At 33.7% G+C, this 15,499-nt stretch overlaps 1 protein-coding gene across 15 annotated transcripts in view; it reads right to left on the minus strand.

Moving 5' to 3' along the window:
• PICALM (phosphatidylinositol binding clathrin assembly protein) overlaps window positions 1–15,499 on the minus strand; it is a gene marked incomplete at both ends in the record, with an annotated part of 86,114 nt that overhangs the window by 19,560 nt on the left and 51,055 nt on the right. For 8 of the 15 annotated variants that reach the window (XM_084254090.1, XM_084254091.1, XM_084254089.1 and 5 more), the window contains 4 exons: window positions 5,831–5,980; window positions 10,834–10,937; window positions 13,310–13,446; window positions 13,711–13,834. In XM_084254090.1, coding sequence (XP_084110216.1) covers window positions 5,831–5,980; window positions 10,834–10,937; window positions 13,310–13,446; window positions 13,711–13,834 — 515 coding nt within the window. Of the gene's footprint in view, window positions 1–1,946; window positions 2,028–5,830; window positions 5,981–10,833; window positions 10,938–13,309; window positions 13,447–13,710; window positions 13,835–15,499 lie in introns of all 15 variants that reach the window. The other 7 variants (XM_084254088.1, XM_084254086.1, XM_084254087.1 and 4 more) reach the window with 3 other exon arrangements.

The raw sequence follows: 15,499 nt of genomic DNA on the forward strand, positions 1-15,499 counted from the left end.
TTCAAATCATTCTGGAAATAGTATCTTGGCTATAATTTCACTAAACTTTAGAAAATGCATGGAACAATAATTTACCAATAGGACAGTATAGAAAATTGCTGTTTTACCCCAGCCTTCTAGAATTTGGTTGCTATCAGAGATAATTCTATTCTTATAGTCATACAAAAATAATTTTATTAGTTTCCATAGTCATCTCCAGGACCCTAGGGTCCTAAGTCTGTGAAGCACAATTACTACCTTTAGAGTATAAAAGGTTAGAAAGGATATAAAGTAATCCAGGGCTAGTACCTCAAAACTACTATCACATTTTCAAGAGGGAGTTTTTGGGAACAGGCTCTTCAAATTAAGATTAATTTTAGAAATAATCACTACATTATCCTGCCTACTTTTTCCTTTCACCAAGACCCAGTGAAAACTTTCATTGCTCACCAGCACCAGTTCATTTACAAGCCACTGTTCTGAAGAGCAAATCCAAGATGAGCAAGCTTTGGGAACTAATAGTAATTCCAAACAATTTTAAGAAAATTAGCTGGGTTGTTGACAGATTTTTGAGTCGTTCCCTATTGAATTAGGCCTCATATTTTTTTTTTTTTAAGAAAAAAAATTTTTTAAAGATTTATTTATTTATTTATACGTACAAGCACTGGGTACAGTCAGAAGCACGGGAGGGTGAGAGAATTCACCAGAGCCAGAGTGGAGAAGAGAACAGGCAGAGCGTCTAAGTACACTGCTGAGGGGAGCAATGGACGGCAGGAGAGGTCTGCGCGCCTTGTGGGACCCTCTCCGGTGGCCAGGGATCAAACCGGTGCTGCAGAGGCTGTGGGCAGCTTCGCAACCCAGTGCTCAACCACCGCGCCACGGGGGAGACCCAGGCCTCATATTTTTGATGAAAGTTATTGCTATAATTTAATATCAACACTACAAGGGCTTTATAAACATTATTATTTACAGCTCACAATAATCCTATGGAATAGTTATTATTATCCTCATTTTACAGATTGAACGGACTAAAGGAAATCCCAGGCCAAAATAATAAAATTGAGAAGCAATGCAAAAATAACCAGTGTTCAAGATTGCGTCTGGTGATTAACTTATAATTTAGGTAAGAAGTGCACTTCAAGTATGAAATGATCTGCACAATTTTTAATGATTTTATGTGCCAAGAACAGTACTAGATGTTAGTCATATGTGTAAACTCCATGCAACCCTGCAAGATTATTATTACACCAATCTTTATAGGCTTATAAAGGTCAAATATGTGTTTAAAAGTCACACAGTCAAGGAAGAACTGGAATTTAAACCCAACTTCACTGGATTCCAAACATATCCTTTCCATCAAATGCTCTCATAAATTCCATTTTTAAGTATTTTTAACTATGTCTAATTCTTGCTGGCAGTCAAGAATCTCAATTTTAAGTTGTATCATCAAGCCTACTTATAGTGTCAACTTAAGTAAGGTAATCAACACAAATCTTCTGGATTCTGGCTTAGAATATACTTGGAAAGATATAAATGAGGATCAAATTGCCTCTGCCTCCCTGCAAACAACTTCCCACGTACTTTCCAAGGTGCTAGAAACGTAGGCTTCTTTCCAGAAGAAATGCCACACCTGTGCCACACTGCTCAAGTCAAAATTTTCCACTGTTCACCACTAACATCTACACAAAGATCTTTAAATTCTATAAACTGGTAATATTAAAATCTTATAAAGTCTTCTGAAAATTTTAGTTTTGAGTATAGACTGATATAGAAAGGTGCCAGGCATCCATTTGCAAATAACTATGTGTTTATTTAAAAAGGCAAACAAAATTTGGCAAATTTGTTCTTCAAAAGCTAATTATTTTTTCTTCCCAAATTTTTGAAAGCCCCTTATGAGGAAAATGACAACAAAAGAAATCCCTCTGGGATAAATAAATTGATAAAATTTTAGAGATACCTTTACCTATCTCCAAATAAACCAGCTACAGTGGAAGGCTCATGGCACAAAAAGGTAGTACTAGGATAAGCTTGAATGCCACAAAAAGAATCTGACAAGGCATACGAGCAGAGGGGAAAGGAGAGAAACAAAGAAAAAGAAAGATGAGGAAGAACAGTTAAGAATGAAATGGGGTAATTAAAAACAAACAAAAACAGGGGAGTCCAAGAACTTGGCATTCTTCAAATTACAACTTACTAAAAAAAATAAAAGCAAAAATGCCTCCTTTATGAGTATGATTAATACTCCATTATGAGTAATACTCCATTATGAGTATTTAAATATATATATTATATATGTTTACAAAATTTTAAAATGTAACTAACACTGTATCTTTAGATAAGAAATATGAAGCCAATACTAACCTGTCTTCCTTTACAGATGAGGAAGAAGGCCCAGACAAGGTCACAGACACTCACATGGCATAGCTAGGTTACCGGGACTACAAACCCACTTGCCTTGACTTACAATTCAGTGGGGCTTTTTTTTTTTTTTTGGTAAAGATTTTATTAATTTATGCATATAAGAGCTGGGGTGTAGGCCAAAGGTGAGGGGGAGGAGGTGTGGGTGGTGGGGGGAAGGTGAGAGGATTCACCAGAGACAGAGTGGGGAGCAGAACAAGCAGATTGACTGAAATACACGAGGGGAGGGGAGCAGTGGGCATGACAGGGGAGGTCTGCTGCACCATGTGGGTTAGCTCCTTAGCAAGTGATTGAACTTGTGCTGCAGATGATTGCTTCACAGTGCTGAGACTTAACCCTTTGCACCACCAGGGAGGCCCAATTCAGTGTTCTTACAGCTTTAATGAGGACAAGGTACTTAGTACTCTGAGTACCGTTATCAGGTGAATGTCCTCCTCTGCAAGGGTTAAAAAGTTACACAGCTATCTGATTTTTCTGGGTCATTCTTATCTTTCAGAAGAGGGGTTGGCAAACTACAATCTGTGGTTTATTTTTACATAGTCATAAGTCAAAAATGACTTTTACATTTTAAACATTTTTAAAAAATGAAAGAAAGAATGATAATGATTTTAGGTATCCTATAAAGCCTAAAATACTTATCTGGCACTCTCCATGAAAAGTTTGCTGACTACTGTTCTACAGCAAGACTGTCCAACAGAACTTTCTTTTTTTTTTTATATAGAGGCATGTTTTCTTTCTTTCTTTTTTTATTTGTTTGTTTTTGTTTTTATACATGCACTGGGTACAGTCAGAAGCGCGGGAGGGTGAGAGAATTCACCAGAGCCAGAGCGGAGAACAGAGCAGCAGAAGGAGCGAAGTACACTGCTGAGGGGAGCAGCGGGCGGCAGGAGAGGTCTGAGCGCCATGTGGGACCCTCCTCCGGTGGCCGGGGAGCAGCCGGGGATCGAACCGGCGCCGCAGAGGCCGTGGGCAGCTTCGCAACCCAGCGCTCAACCGCTGCGCCACCGGGGAGGCCCCCAACAGAACTTTCTAATCACAAATGTTATAGAAATCCACCTTTTCGAATATGTCAGTTGCTAGTCATATGTGCCACTGAGCAGTGGAAATGTGGTTAATACAATAAGGGAGTAAAATTTTTATTTTATTGACATTTAATTTTAATTAATAGTTTAAATGACAGAAGGTTTGTGACTAATCAGATAATGTAGCTCTAGGAATGACATAACTTGGATGGTTCTTTCATGCTTTTTCTACTGAGTCAGATACTGTTGGAATTTTTATTACACAACGCTACTTCTTAGGAACTTTTAACTTGATTTGAAAAACCTCTTATTTAAAAGTCTCTTCTAGGCTAGGGATCAACAAACAGCTGCATATTATTGTAAATAAAATTTTACTGAAATACAGCCATGCTCATATGTTTATGTATTGTCTACAGCTGTCTTCACTCTATAATGTCCAAGTTGAGTAGATGCAACAGAGATCATGTGACTCACAAGCCTAAACAATGTGACCCTTTAAGAAAAAGTCTGCTGATCCTTGTTCTAGACCAATGCCAAAGTTGATAAAAGCATACTTCATATTTTAATTTGTTAATACTGCCCTCAGAAAGAGGATATAATGGTTTAAAACGAAAATCTGGATTTTCGTAAGGGAACCCAAACTTTGGGTTCTAATCTCAAACATGATGCATTTAACTTTTCCAGGAATCAGGTGATTCATTCATAAAACGGAAATAATATTCTTACACCAATAAAAGTAGAAAGCTGGACCAAACATTATCTGGTGGTCTTTGCAAACTCTAAATCACCATTTCTATGAGTTCAATGTCCAAATGGACCTATTTACTTCTTGTATGGCCGTGAACTTTACTAATTTGCTTTTTTTCCTGGTCTTCTCCTTGCCCCAGATCTAAACTTATGAAAATGACATTTCTAGTGTATTCCTTGTAATGCACATGTTCCTTTAAAAAGCCAAAAAGTAAGTAACCCCCTCACAATGGCTTTTAAATATTTCTACTGTGCTTTTTTTGTATGTGAAATAGCTTCCACTTTTAAAGGTATGTTACTGCTCTGTTCTGTCCCTCTTCAGTCAAGACAGATGTAACAACCTAAAGACCATGCACTGCTGTGACCTGCAAGATGGAAATAACACACAGTCCCAAAGACATCATTTTCACATTCCCAAATTAAGGCAACTGCAACTGGTTTAAAAAGAAACAAGAAGCCATATTTGCTAAACACATACTAGGTTTGAAGTCAGTAAATATAAAAAGCATAAATTTATTAAAAAACCTAAAACCACAATACTCCAAGGATACCTCCAATGACCCTTCATTACCTAGCAAATAAGTATTTGTCCATTTGACAAATACTCTAAAAAGTAACAAAATATGAACTTTAATTTCAATCACATTTTATATACTTTTTAATGTATTACAATGTCATGAAGGGATTACTGCAATCAATTATTACTCTATGGAGCTGCTAAAGTAGTTACATATAACTAGAGCACCCGCCTTTGAACTTTCTCAATCTTCTACTACTGTTTTCTAGCCACCATCCTTCCTCCCTCTCAGATATCTCTTAAGAAAATATGTCAAGTGATCTATATATCGTACATAAATGAGTTTTTGATTAACCAAAATTGTGTTGCTTTAATCAAAGATTTAATCTGTATCACCTTGCTTTGAATAAAAGCAGTAAAGTCATGCCCTTTTTTTGGTGGGGGTGTGGGGGGAGGAGACATATTTCTAGCAGGAATCAAAAATATTTCAGCTTAGTATATACTTAAAAACTTATTCTTGTGTAAATCTGATGTCAAATTTTGTTTTGTAATGTATTTTTAATATTGAAATTAAAGGTTATTCAATCCAGATGTTTTTCATGTCCTACTCTTTATCTCCAAGCTAACAATGAAATAAGATAGCTAAGAATGGAACAATATATATGGATTTTAGATGATTTAAAGTTATACTACTCACAGTATAAAAGGGAAAAAAACATTAAGTTACCTATTTAGGGTGATAACCACCCTTTCTCCCAAGCACAGAGAGAAAAATATAAGCACATATAAACACATAGGTTGAAGAGATGCTACTCTTTGATCAACTGTCCAAACAAACAAACAGGGCGTGTATGTGATTTTAAACAGCTTGAATATTATTGCGCTGTAACACGATAGAGAAACAAAACACTACAAAAAAATCTTATTTCAAAGGAAATATTCTTTCCTAAAAACTTGAGTTAAATATAATTAGGAATACTAACATCAATTTAAAAACCTTTACTATGTTTTTTTCTATTTAGTCTATTTTAAAATTTGATGTTCAAATCCAAAGTAATCAGTGCAGTGCTTTAAAAATAATGGATATACAAAAAATACTTAGGCAGTATAAACATTAATTGGAAAGAAAGGTTAAATGGTACTTTACCAACAAACATTTCATGAGTAGGTGTCCTAGTAGTAAAAGTGGATACATCTGAAGAAATGGGAAGGTGAACATCACCACTACTTTTTGTGAGGAAAGGATTTAAGCTTGGAATGGCATCATCAACAGCATCTACAGTAGCAGAGAAAGGATCTGTGCAGTCCAAGTGCATTACAGCAAAATGAAGAAAGGAAGTAAATTAATTAGTATAGTAATTAGTCAAAAGATGCAAAGTGAAAAGTAGTAGCTTTATTATTATTAAGCTTTAATGCAAAAATACCTAACCACCAAGATGGAAGAGTTGCACTTAACATATTTTGAAATGAAAATGAAAAAAAAAACTTTTGTGTCCATTAACAAATGCAGTATACTAAGCATAGAACTACTCTCCAATACCAAGAAGCCAATGGTCAGGCAGTTGAAAAAGAGAATAGCCAAAATGTTCCTGTAAGAGTTAATAACCCTGAACCATACTCTCCACAATAGGTGGGAGGATACTGGTTTTCGTGGCATAACTGTATTTATTCAATTTATAGATACAATTGATGTACGTGTATAGCATATGTAAATTTTCAAAAATCAAAGAGGATTGGGGTAAAAAGCTGTCTCTAACTTGTGCGGGTAACTTACACACAGGATAGGGAAAGGATATTAAGAAAAATAAGAACAAAGAAGAAAGATAGGTCATTTAGTGGACTGGGAACAGATTGGAAGACTGAGCTAAGAGCTTTAAAGCCAAATCATTTAGACTTTAAATAAATAATTTACTAAATGGTACCAGATACATACTATGATCAAATCCTATATCCAAAGTCATTTTAGAGTCAGAAATTTATTATATCTATATACCACATTCTAGTGACTGAAAGTCATTCACCCTAACTTAAATGAAAGAAAAAAAATAAAGGAGCAGTACCAAGTGTCACAATTTTTTTCTCCTATAACATAATTAAAAATGAGAAGATACTCCTGTGCTTCCAACTAGAAGCCTGTTCTTGTCTAGTTTGTGACCCTTACTGAAGAATACCGTGGTAATCTCTCAATATTAAGCACTGTATTTTACTCTAAGAATATATGATAGAACTTAAAGAAGGCAGCCATGGCCTAAGGACCAGCTCATTTACCATAACATAAGCACACTACCATTAAAGTCAATAAACTCAAGGTAATCCATAAACCCCACTCTGTTTTAAGGTGGAAAATACTGAGGTCACTGGCTTAAATGTAATAAATCTTTTTGAAAACTTTAATTTTGTGTAAGAATACTTTCTAGGAAATTATACAGCAACAATTCACACTGAAAAATAAAGCCCTACAACTATACCAAAATTCACTGATGTGCAATCCAAACTCAAATAATCATCTTTCCTACTTCTCCACTCCTCAATGAACGAAATAATGGGGAAAAGGAATCAGAAAAAATAATTCAGAAGTAAAAAAGCAGATATTAAAAGTCCAAGAAAGTTTCTTGGACTAAAATGAAAGTATAAAATAACTCCTGCCATAACTCCTTGCATAAGAAAGAAATTGCAGTAAGTTTAGTGTCAGTCGTTCAGTTTAAAGTTTTATTTCTTGATAGAGGCATGGAGTTTTCAAAATACATTATACTTTCATGGACAAGGAACACAAAATGTAGTTTTCCATTCAAATGCAACCATGAGGGATGCTGTATTAAAAAATGGACACACGTTTCTGTAACAGATCAACTGGCTTGTAAGAAAAGACATGCTCAGAAAAGACCACCCAGCCATCTACTGCTCTGTTGTCACTGGCTCCACCTAAAAACTGAGTATCAATTATTTCCTATTATATGAGACAGCCTAGGAAGAATGTGCAGGAATGTATACACATGCAATGGTATTGAGGTTGGACAGTAACTAAAACCAGCTCTTAATCTATTTGGGAAAAAAAACCAAAACACTACAGGATAATCAAGATGATGTTAATCTACTAGTGGACACTATTACAGATAATAAAACAGTCTTTTACATTATTTTTATCATTATTCATTTGAAAATTTGTTATACTTGAGTCACAGAAATAGAATCCAAAGCATTAAAATAAGGATTAAACATCAGCATTACCACCATATTATAGCTTAAAGATCCTAAGTACTTGAACTTGTATTTACACAATGAAAATTGTTATCATAAAGTGTTGTATGTTTCATGTTAGCTGAGAAAACTGCAAATTAAACTCAAAATGGGTAACTTTTTGCCTGAATTAAATTTTGAAATCTTGCTTAAAATATACAACAGTGTACTACTAAGCTGAGTAAGACTGTATATTACTGCATCTGTTGTAAGTCAAAATTTTCAAAATAATGAAAACATTTAAAAATTTTCTCAGATATTAGCATTCAATACCAGGTGCTTGTTTATAGACTCCAGATTATTTCTTGAAAAATCAAAGACTCATTAAAAATGCAATGAGAGGAACAGGAGTGCTTGCGTTCCATTTCTCATTCATGTTCATTTTCAGATGGAATCTTGAACATCTTTCCAATGAACATGCAAGGCTTATATCCAGTCTGTAGGTCTATCTATGACTGGGATTATTCATTATTCGTGTGCTGCTTACTGACACTTCATTTCTTATCTAAGTCTGTCTTATATAACAACTAAATGAAGTAACATTTTTAGAAGATGAAAGCAAGAGACCAGAAAACAAGGTATTAGAATAACAAAAAATACACCTGTTTTGTCACATGCTATAAAAGCTGTATGATAAAAATGTTATATATTTCCAATATTCAGGTAAATGGTTAATTTAAAAAAATCTTTAAGAATTGACTTATAATCAAAGCTTCTGCTACATAAGTTTTATTGATTTATCTTAGTCTAACCTTAAAAATAAAGTAAAAAATCTTAATCTGAATGACATGGATATGAGTCATATTGAATTAGGAAGTGTTGAAAATTCTTGGTTTAAAACACTCCTCAGCTGTCAGTGCTGAAGAAGTCAAAACTCTGAAATTATCGCCTAACTCGAATACCCAATATCTTCATATGAAAAGTCAAAATAAGACTTAATTCTTCTTAAATTAAGAGATTTATGGTAAAGATCATTGTCCTTTCCATTTATAGACTAAGAAGCTTTCAGAAAAAACAAAAATTGCTATTGTCTCTGCTTCCACTATACTTGATTTGTACTTTTAATGCTTTTAACAGCATCAATAACAGCAATAATGTTAAAATGAGGGAAATTTCGATGGAAATAATACATAAAGCAAAATAACCTAAAATGGAAAAATAAAATTTGATTAAATGTATTGCTACATATTGTATTCACATTTAGACTGGCATAGAATACTTTCTCTTAACAGGACATAGGACAATTCTTAAATGCTAAAGTATTTAAAATTATTCTCATAGTAGTAGTCTATCTGCTTTCATATATAAGCTCAACAATTCCAAGCATAAACTTTAACTTGTCACCTGTAGAATTAAACAAGGTACTCAAACAATTTCACAGTTCAGTTTCTTTGAAACGTTACATTAATTCCCATTAAGCCTTCTAAAAAATTTTATCTATTTAGAAAAACAACTTTCAGTCTTAATTTTCTCTTAAAAAGAGAAGCAAGCTAAAACTGCTTAATATTTGTCTTAATTCTACTAACCTTTTCTAAGACAATTCACAATCAGGAGAAAACAAGCACTGAAGTTTTGTCAAATTAAAAAAAATTTAAATCAGGATTTCTATCATTAGGATCTGAAGAAACTCCTTTCTTAACCTTAGTTCATTCAAAAAATTAATAAAATATTAATTTGAAAAATTACTGACTTTAAACTAGCTTTTATTTTTAGAATTTGCTACCAGATTTTAAGATTTAGCTAAATTTATACTAGCCTTGAAAATCAACTGGTTTTTAAAATCAAGTTATAACTCACAAAATTAGACTAAAATTCTAGTTTCCATATTTCACTATTCCTCCTCTGTCCTCTCTTGAACCAGAAATAATCTGTCCAAAAAAATTAAAATGTCTACTCTTTCACAAACATTTACAAAACACATTTGCAAACATTATAAAGCATTGTATTTCAAGAAGTATTCCAGGCATCAAAGACAGAGCACTGAACAAAATACTGCATAACCCCTGACTTCATAGAGATTGCACTTCAGTGCACAAAATAGAGCCTTAAGAAATTAAGTATAAAAAAATAATAGTTGCTAAATCATTAAAATAAAGATGAAAAAAATCTAATTCATGTACTACATAAAAACTCACTAGAACAATAAATTATTCTGCTATGGGAGGTAAGCTGATCAATTCAGATTTTACATGTGTGCCAATACAAATATATAGAGTATCTCCTTTCCATTCCAAACAATTTCAGTGCTTTTAAGATCATGCTTATATATAAACAGAGGCACCGAAATCAACCAAAGGAAATGAATTGAAAGTATATTAAATGACTAAATGAAATTGCTCGAAAGCTGAAATGGAGTAGGCTCATTCCTCCCAAATGCCAGGTCATGTTCATAATAAAATACTACTTAATGTAGCAAACATTCCCTTTGGTATTAACAGAAAATTTTCTGAATACTAAAATATTGTAGGTCTGAATTAAATCAACACTTTAAATATAAGTAGTATAAAGTTTGTTGTTACAAGCAGAATAGTTCATTGTCTAATAAAACCATTTGAGTCTTATTAGAAATTTGTCATATATGAGTTCCCCCCACCAACAAATAAACTCTTTTTCCTAAACCAAAGTAAAATAACTCATGTATTTTCTAATTACAAAATGGTAATTCAACACTGAAAGTATAATTTCACACATAAACATACATTTGATTCTTTATCTTCATTAAACCTCAAACACAAATTCCAAAATTAAGTTTATAAACAAACAAAAATATCAAGGGAAAAAATTACTTTTGCCGCCATTTTTTAAAAGTTCTTATGTATAAATGTGACCAAAACTACACAAATAAGTAAAACAACACAGGAAGAGGCGCGAGATGCCAATACAACATCAAAAGTAGAATTCATTAATGCTTACCTCCCCATGTACTTGCTACCTGAGAAACACTTGACATAGGATGTACAGATGGGTGAAAACTTGGCTGTTGCAAATCAAGCAGATCACTTGGTAGCTTTGATGTGCTAGAAAAGTATTTTGAAAAGGTAGTTTATTTAGTAGGCAAATTTTGCTACTAGCCACTCCCCTCCTCTGCTTCAGTACATAAAAACATTACGAACACCAGTGAGAAAAAGTGCCAAAAATGTAAACCTCAAAGGAAGAACAATTTCAGCAAGGTAACAACTGCATACCTCTCACACAACAGTGTATTATCTGAGGTCTGGATAAATGTTCAAGTACCTATCTTCAGTTTACAAAGGATTCAAATAATAGCCCCTCAGAAAGGATTTCCCCGGGAAAATACTGAAATCCTTATGGGAATATCCTAAACATGACTGCGAAACACAAAACATCCTGGTAGGTTTAATTTTTTTAAGGAAATCTGTCTTCTTACTTTTAATCTACAAAGAACATCAATTACATTGCAGTTATCAATAACCCTGCCAACACCCATTAACCTCACATTTATTGCTTATTATCTGAAACAAACCAACAAATATTGGGACAAAATTAAAAAGATATGATATAAATTTATAATAAACCACATATTATATAACTCCAGTTATGTAACATTACTTATAGGACATATTTCTTACACCCTACTTTTTATAGGATAAAGAATAAAAACTTACAAAAAGATCCCAGAGTTACCACAAATTGAAGCATTTATGTAAAGCATAATCTTTAACTTTCATTTAGTCAAAAACAAGTTTCAAAGACACATCGTTTAGATGTTAAAAAAGTTTTATAAATAAAGATGCAAATGAATTTAGTGCTTGGGGGAACAAAAATATACAGTAAGCATTCTATAAAAGAATATAATATTTGCCTTTTATTACTACTAATATGTATAAGTGAAAAGGTCAAACAAATCATTTAATCAATTTTATGCTCAAACATTCACTATTCTTTCCCTTTATTTTTTTTTAAGTTTGACTAATTTCCTAAGCCTACCTTTTTTATTTTTTAATTTTTTTAAAATTTTTTTATTCCCCATACATTTGCACGCCCTTTATTTTGTCCCCAACCCTCCTTTCCCTGCTCCCCGCCTCCCCATAGTGTGTCTCTGGTTTATAGCTGTTTGTTGATTTTGATTTTTTCTTTCTTATAGTTATTCTTTTTCCTGGTCCCTTATTTAGTTTTTCTAGATTCCTGCTATGAGTGAGACCATCTGGTATTTTTCTTTTTCTTTCCTCTTAATCTAACTTCCGTAAGACAGACTTCTTTCCAGCATCACCTAGTGAAGAATTTGAAACTTAACAGGTTCATGTTCTTTTACTGGGGTTGAAGAAGACAAGATACAAAAAAACAAAGCAAAAACAATAAAGCTCCAAAAAGTCCATAAAACTAAATGCAACAAAAATCTGTTCATTAAGACTTGAAAGAACAGGCAGCAACTGAGTTAAGTTACACTGAGCTTTGACAGGAGTCATATGGGAGGGAGTATCTTTGAAAAATGAGGTAAAATAAACAGTAACTACAACAAAATCAAAGAAATCATCATTCTCTATGGAGTATTTACCATGTGCTAAGCACTGTGCTAATTAAGTAAGTCAGCCAGGAAGAGCCTGTTACAGAAAGTTACTGGACCTTACCCATAAATACTGATTCAGAAACTAGAGTAATGTTCAGAAATCTGTGGTTTAATAAATCCTCCAGGTGATTCTAATACTTTCTAAGGATTCAGAACCACTAACCTATAGCATATCTTCTCTTATCTCATTTGGAAACTGAGGTTCAAAAAAACAAATTAAGAAAATAACAGAATGAAGAGTCAATCAGATCTGACTCTCAAACTTCTACTTTGAAAAGCCATAAATAAAAGATAGGATTACAAAAAGTCCATTATTCTAATTTGCCTGGTAACATTAAATTTCCATTGTTAAGAAGTTTAAATTAGCCAACCAGATTACTGGAGTTACAGATGTCTAGTAGGCTTCAATACCACAGAAATCTGGCAATTTAAATTTACTGTTTTGCAGATTACTGAGCTAACATCAAGGAACAGACATTTTAAAAACACTTAATACCCAATGGTACACACACACAAGCTAAAAGGGATTTGAACCATAAGATACTTCAAAAATGTTTTATTATAATTAATTTTTATATGATGAATCATTTGCTCAAACATTTCAATTAGTATGAATTTGTAATTTAATCATCTTCCGTTTCCTAGATATGCAAAATATAAACTTATCATTTTATATTTAGTTATTATACCACTACCAACACTTACTTACGTACATTTATGATTAACAAATTATAAATTAACCTAAATCTATCACTTCTTGGCCTTTTGGCTATATCAAGTGTAGTAACCTAAATCTGAAATACATCATTTTTAAACCTACGTATTACGTATTCAAAGGTGATCTTTACCCTTTTCACCTACCTGTTAGAAGAACTAGGTGTAGAAAATATATCAATAGCTGGTGCAGTCATTATACCTCCTGCTGAGGTGGATACAGGAGAGGCTGCAGTTGTTAAAGAGGTATGAGGTTTCTTTGCAAGTTCTTTTAGACGCTGCTCCTGTGGAGAAAGGGAATGACCACGAGATATCCAGAAACCCAGAGTGTGTATGGCCTCTGAAAAACGTATTTTCCAATTTTGTTTTGGGAGTAGAAAGGTATTCTCTGTCTTATTAGTATTCAAAAGTAGGCTAAATATTAGGACTACTGAGATTCAACTCACACGAATAACTATGCACTAAATACAGTTAGTCTAAATAGGGGTTCATTTACTTGTTGAACACCTGTACTTGTTTTTCCAAGAAAAGGGAATGCACACACCTACCTTTAAAGCTTTTAAACGAGCCTGTTCTTCCTCTAATGCTGCCTGCTTTTCCCTTTCATCCACTTTGGTTAGTGACAGGCCGGTGCTTGCCAGGGAAGAAACTGCATTGGAGAGTGTTGTAGCCCTAGAATAATTTCGACAGACATAATTTGGCTTTTTAAGAAACATTTTATATTACAACCCAGTCATGAAATGGTCTGTCAACATTATCATGGATAGGCACTATAAATTATGAGTCTAACTTATAGACTCAAACCTAGTACTTCAGATGAAATACTTCACTCAGTGACCTAGAGGATTTATGCAATTAGCGGATTTACACACACAATACCTTGTTTGTGAAAAAGTGTCAAGACTTTGGAAAGGTTCACAATAAAGGGGAGGGACAGGCACTGCCTCTTCCAAGTCCCAAGGTACAGAACCAATGCTTCTCACATGAAATGAATCTACTAATTTACAGGCTGGGTTCTGGCAGCACTACCAAACACTAAATCGTGAGTAGAGGTAATTTTGTTTCTAGGTCTATTTCCCCTGTAGTAACCCCCAAAGATGTTATTCTCAGAGAACCACAGGTTCCTTCAAAGCAAGATCAAGTCCATTCCTGTCACCAGGCCCATCTGACACTTCCTTTCTTCTGCCACCTTTTGACAAACTAGAATTCCCTTTCCAAACATATATGACAATGCATCACCTTTCACTGGCAGATTCACAGCAAGTCACTTCCTTCCCATTAATATAAAAACCTTATCCATACTATAAACCCCAATGTTAAATACCCAATGTTCATTCTAGACAAAACAAGCACAAGTGGTAAATAATATTAAGCTAGAAAACTACTCCTCAATGACTTTACTCATTTTCCTTTTATCATACACTAAATGTCATTAATTTCTGCTCTAATCACGTGACAAAAACACTTTTTAAATTTTCTGTAAATTCAAGTTTATAAATGAGTCACTGTAACTCAGAAAATAGATTGTGTAAAATGTAAGACATGCAAGAAATTTTATACTAAAAATATTTGAGGTAAACTGATATGTCTGAATTACTTGGCGCACGCGCTCTCTCTATATATATATATTTCTTTTTTTTTTTTTTAAGATTTATTTATTTATACAAGAACCAGGGTACAGGCCAGATGTGCGGGACGGTGAGAGGATTCACCAGAGACGGAGTGGGGAACAGAACAGGCAGACTGATGAAATACACTGCTGAGGGGAGCAGCGGGTGAGACAGGAGAGGTCTGCCGCGCCATGTGGGACCCTCGCCAGCCAGCCGGGATAGAACCAGTACTGCAGAAGCTGTGGACAGCTTCACAGCACTGTGCTCAACCGCCTGCGCCACCAGGGGAGGCCCTACTTGGCTATATTTTTTACGACTTCCTCAAATGATAATGAGCATTATAATTTTTACTTATACTTTTAAAAACCTACTAGAAAATTCAAAGAATGAAATTGAAATTAAAAAGTATTTCCTTTACAAATTAAATTTTATTGCTAAATAAGTTCTAAAACAACAATTAAAAATTCTAAAATGCAGGAAGGTTCACACATATATTTCTTACTGTGAAAAGGAAATCTTCATAAGAAAATATAAAAATTGCTAAAGTTACTACTTAAAATCACGTTACAAGGTTGACAGAAGATAAGTGTTATTTTCAATTTGCTGGACTAACTGATCTTTGTCATAGAAATCACCTCAAAGTCTATGAGACTTATCAAAATCTAATATGTCCAATAATCACCTCCATGAACTGGCATTAGAGAAAATTAATGAAATTTGATCCTAA

Source organism: Talpa europaea, assembly GCF_964194135.1.
Source record: "Talpa europaea genome assembly, chromosome: 1".
NCBI lineage: Eukaryota > Metazoa > Chordata > Mammalia > Eulipotyphla > Talpidae > Talpa > Talpa europaea.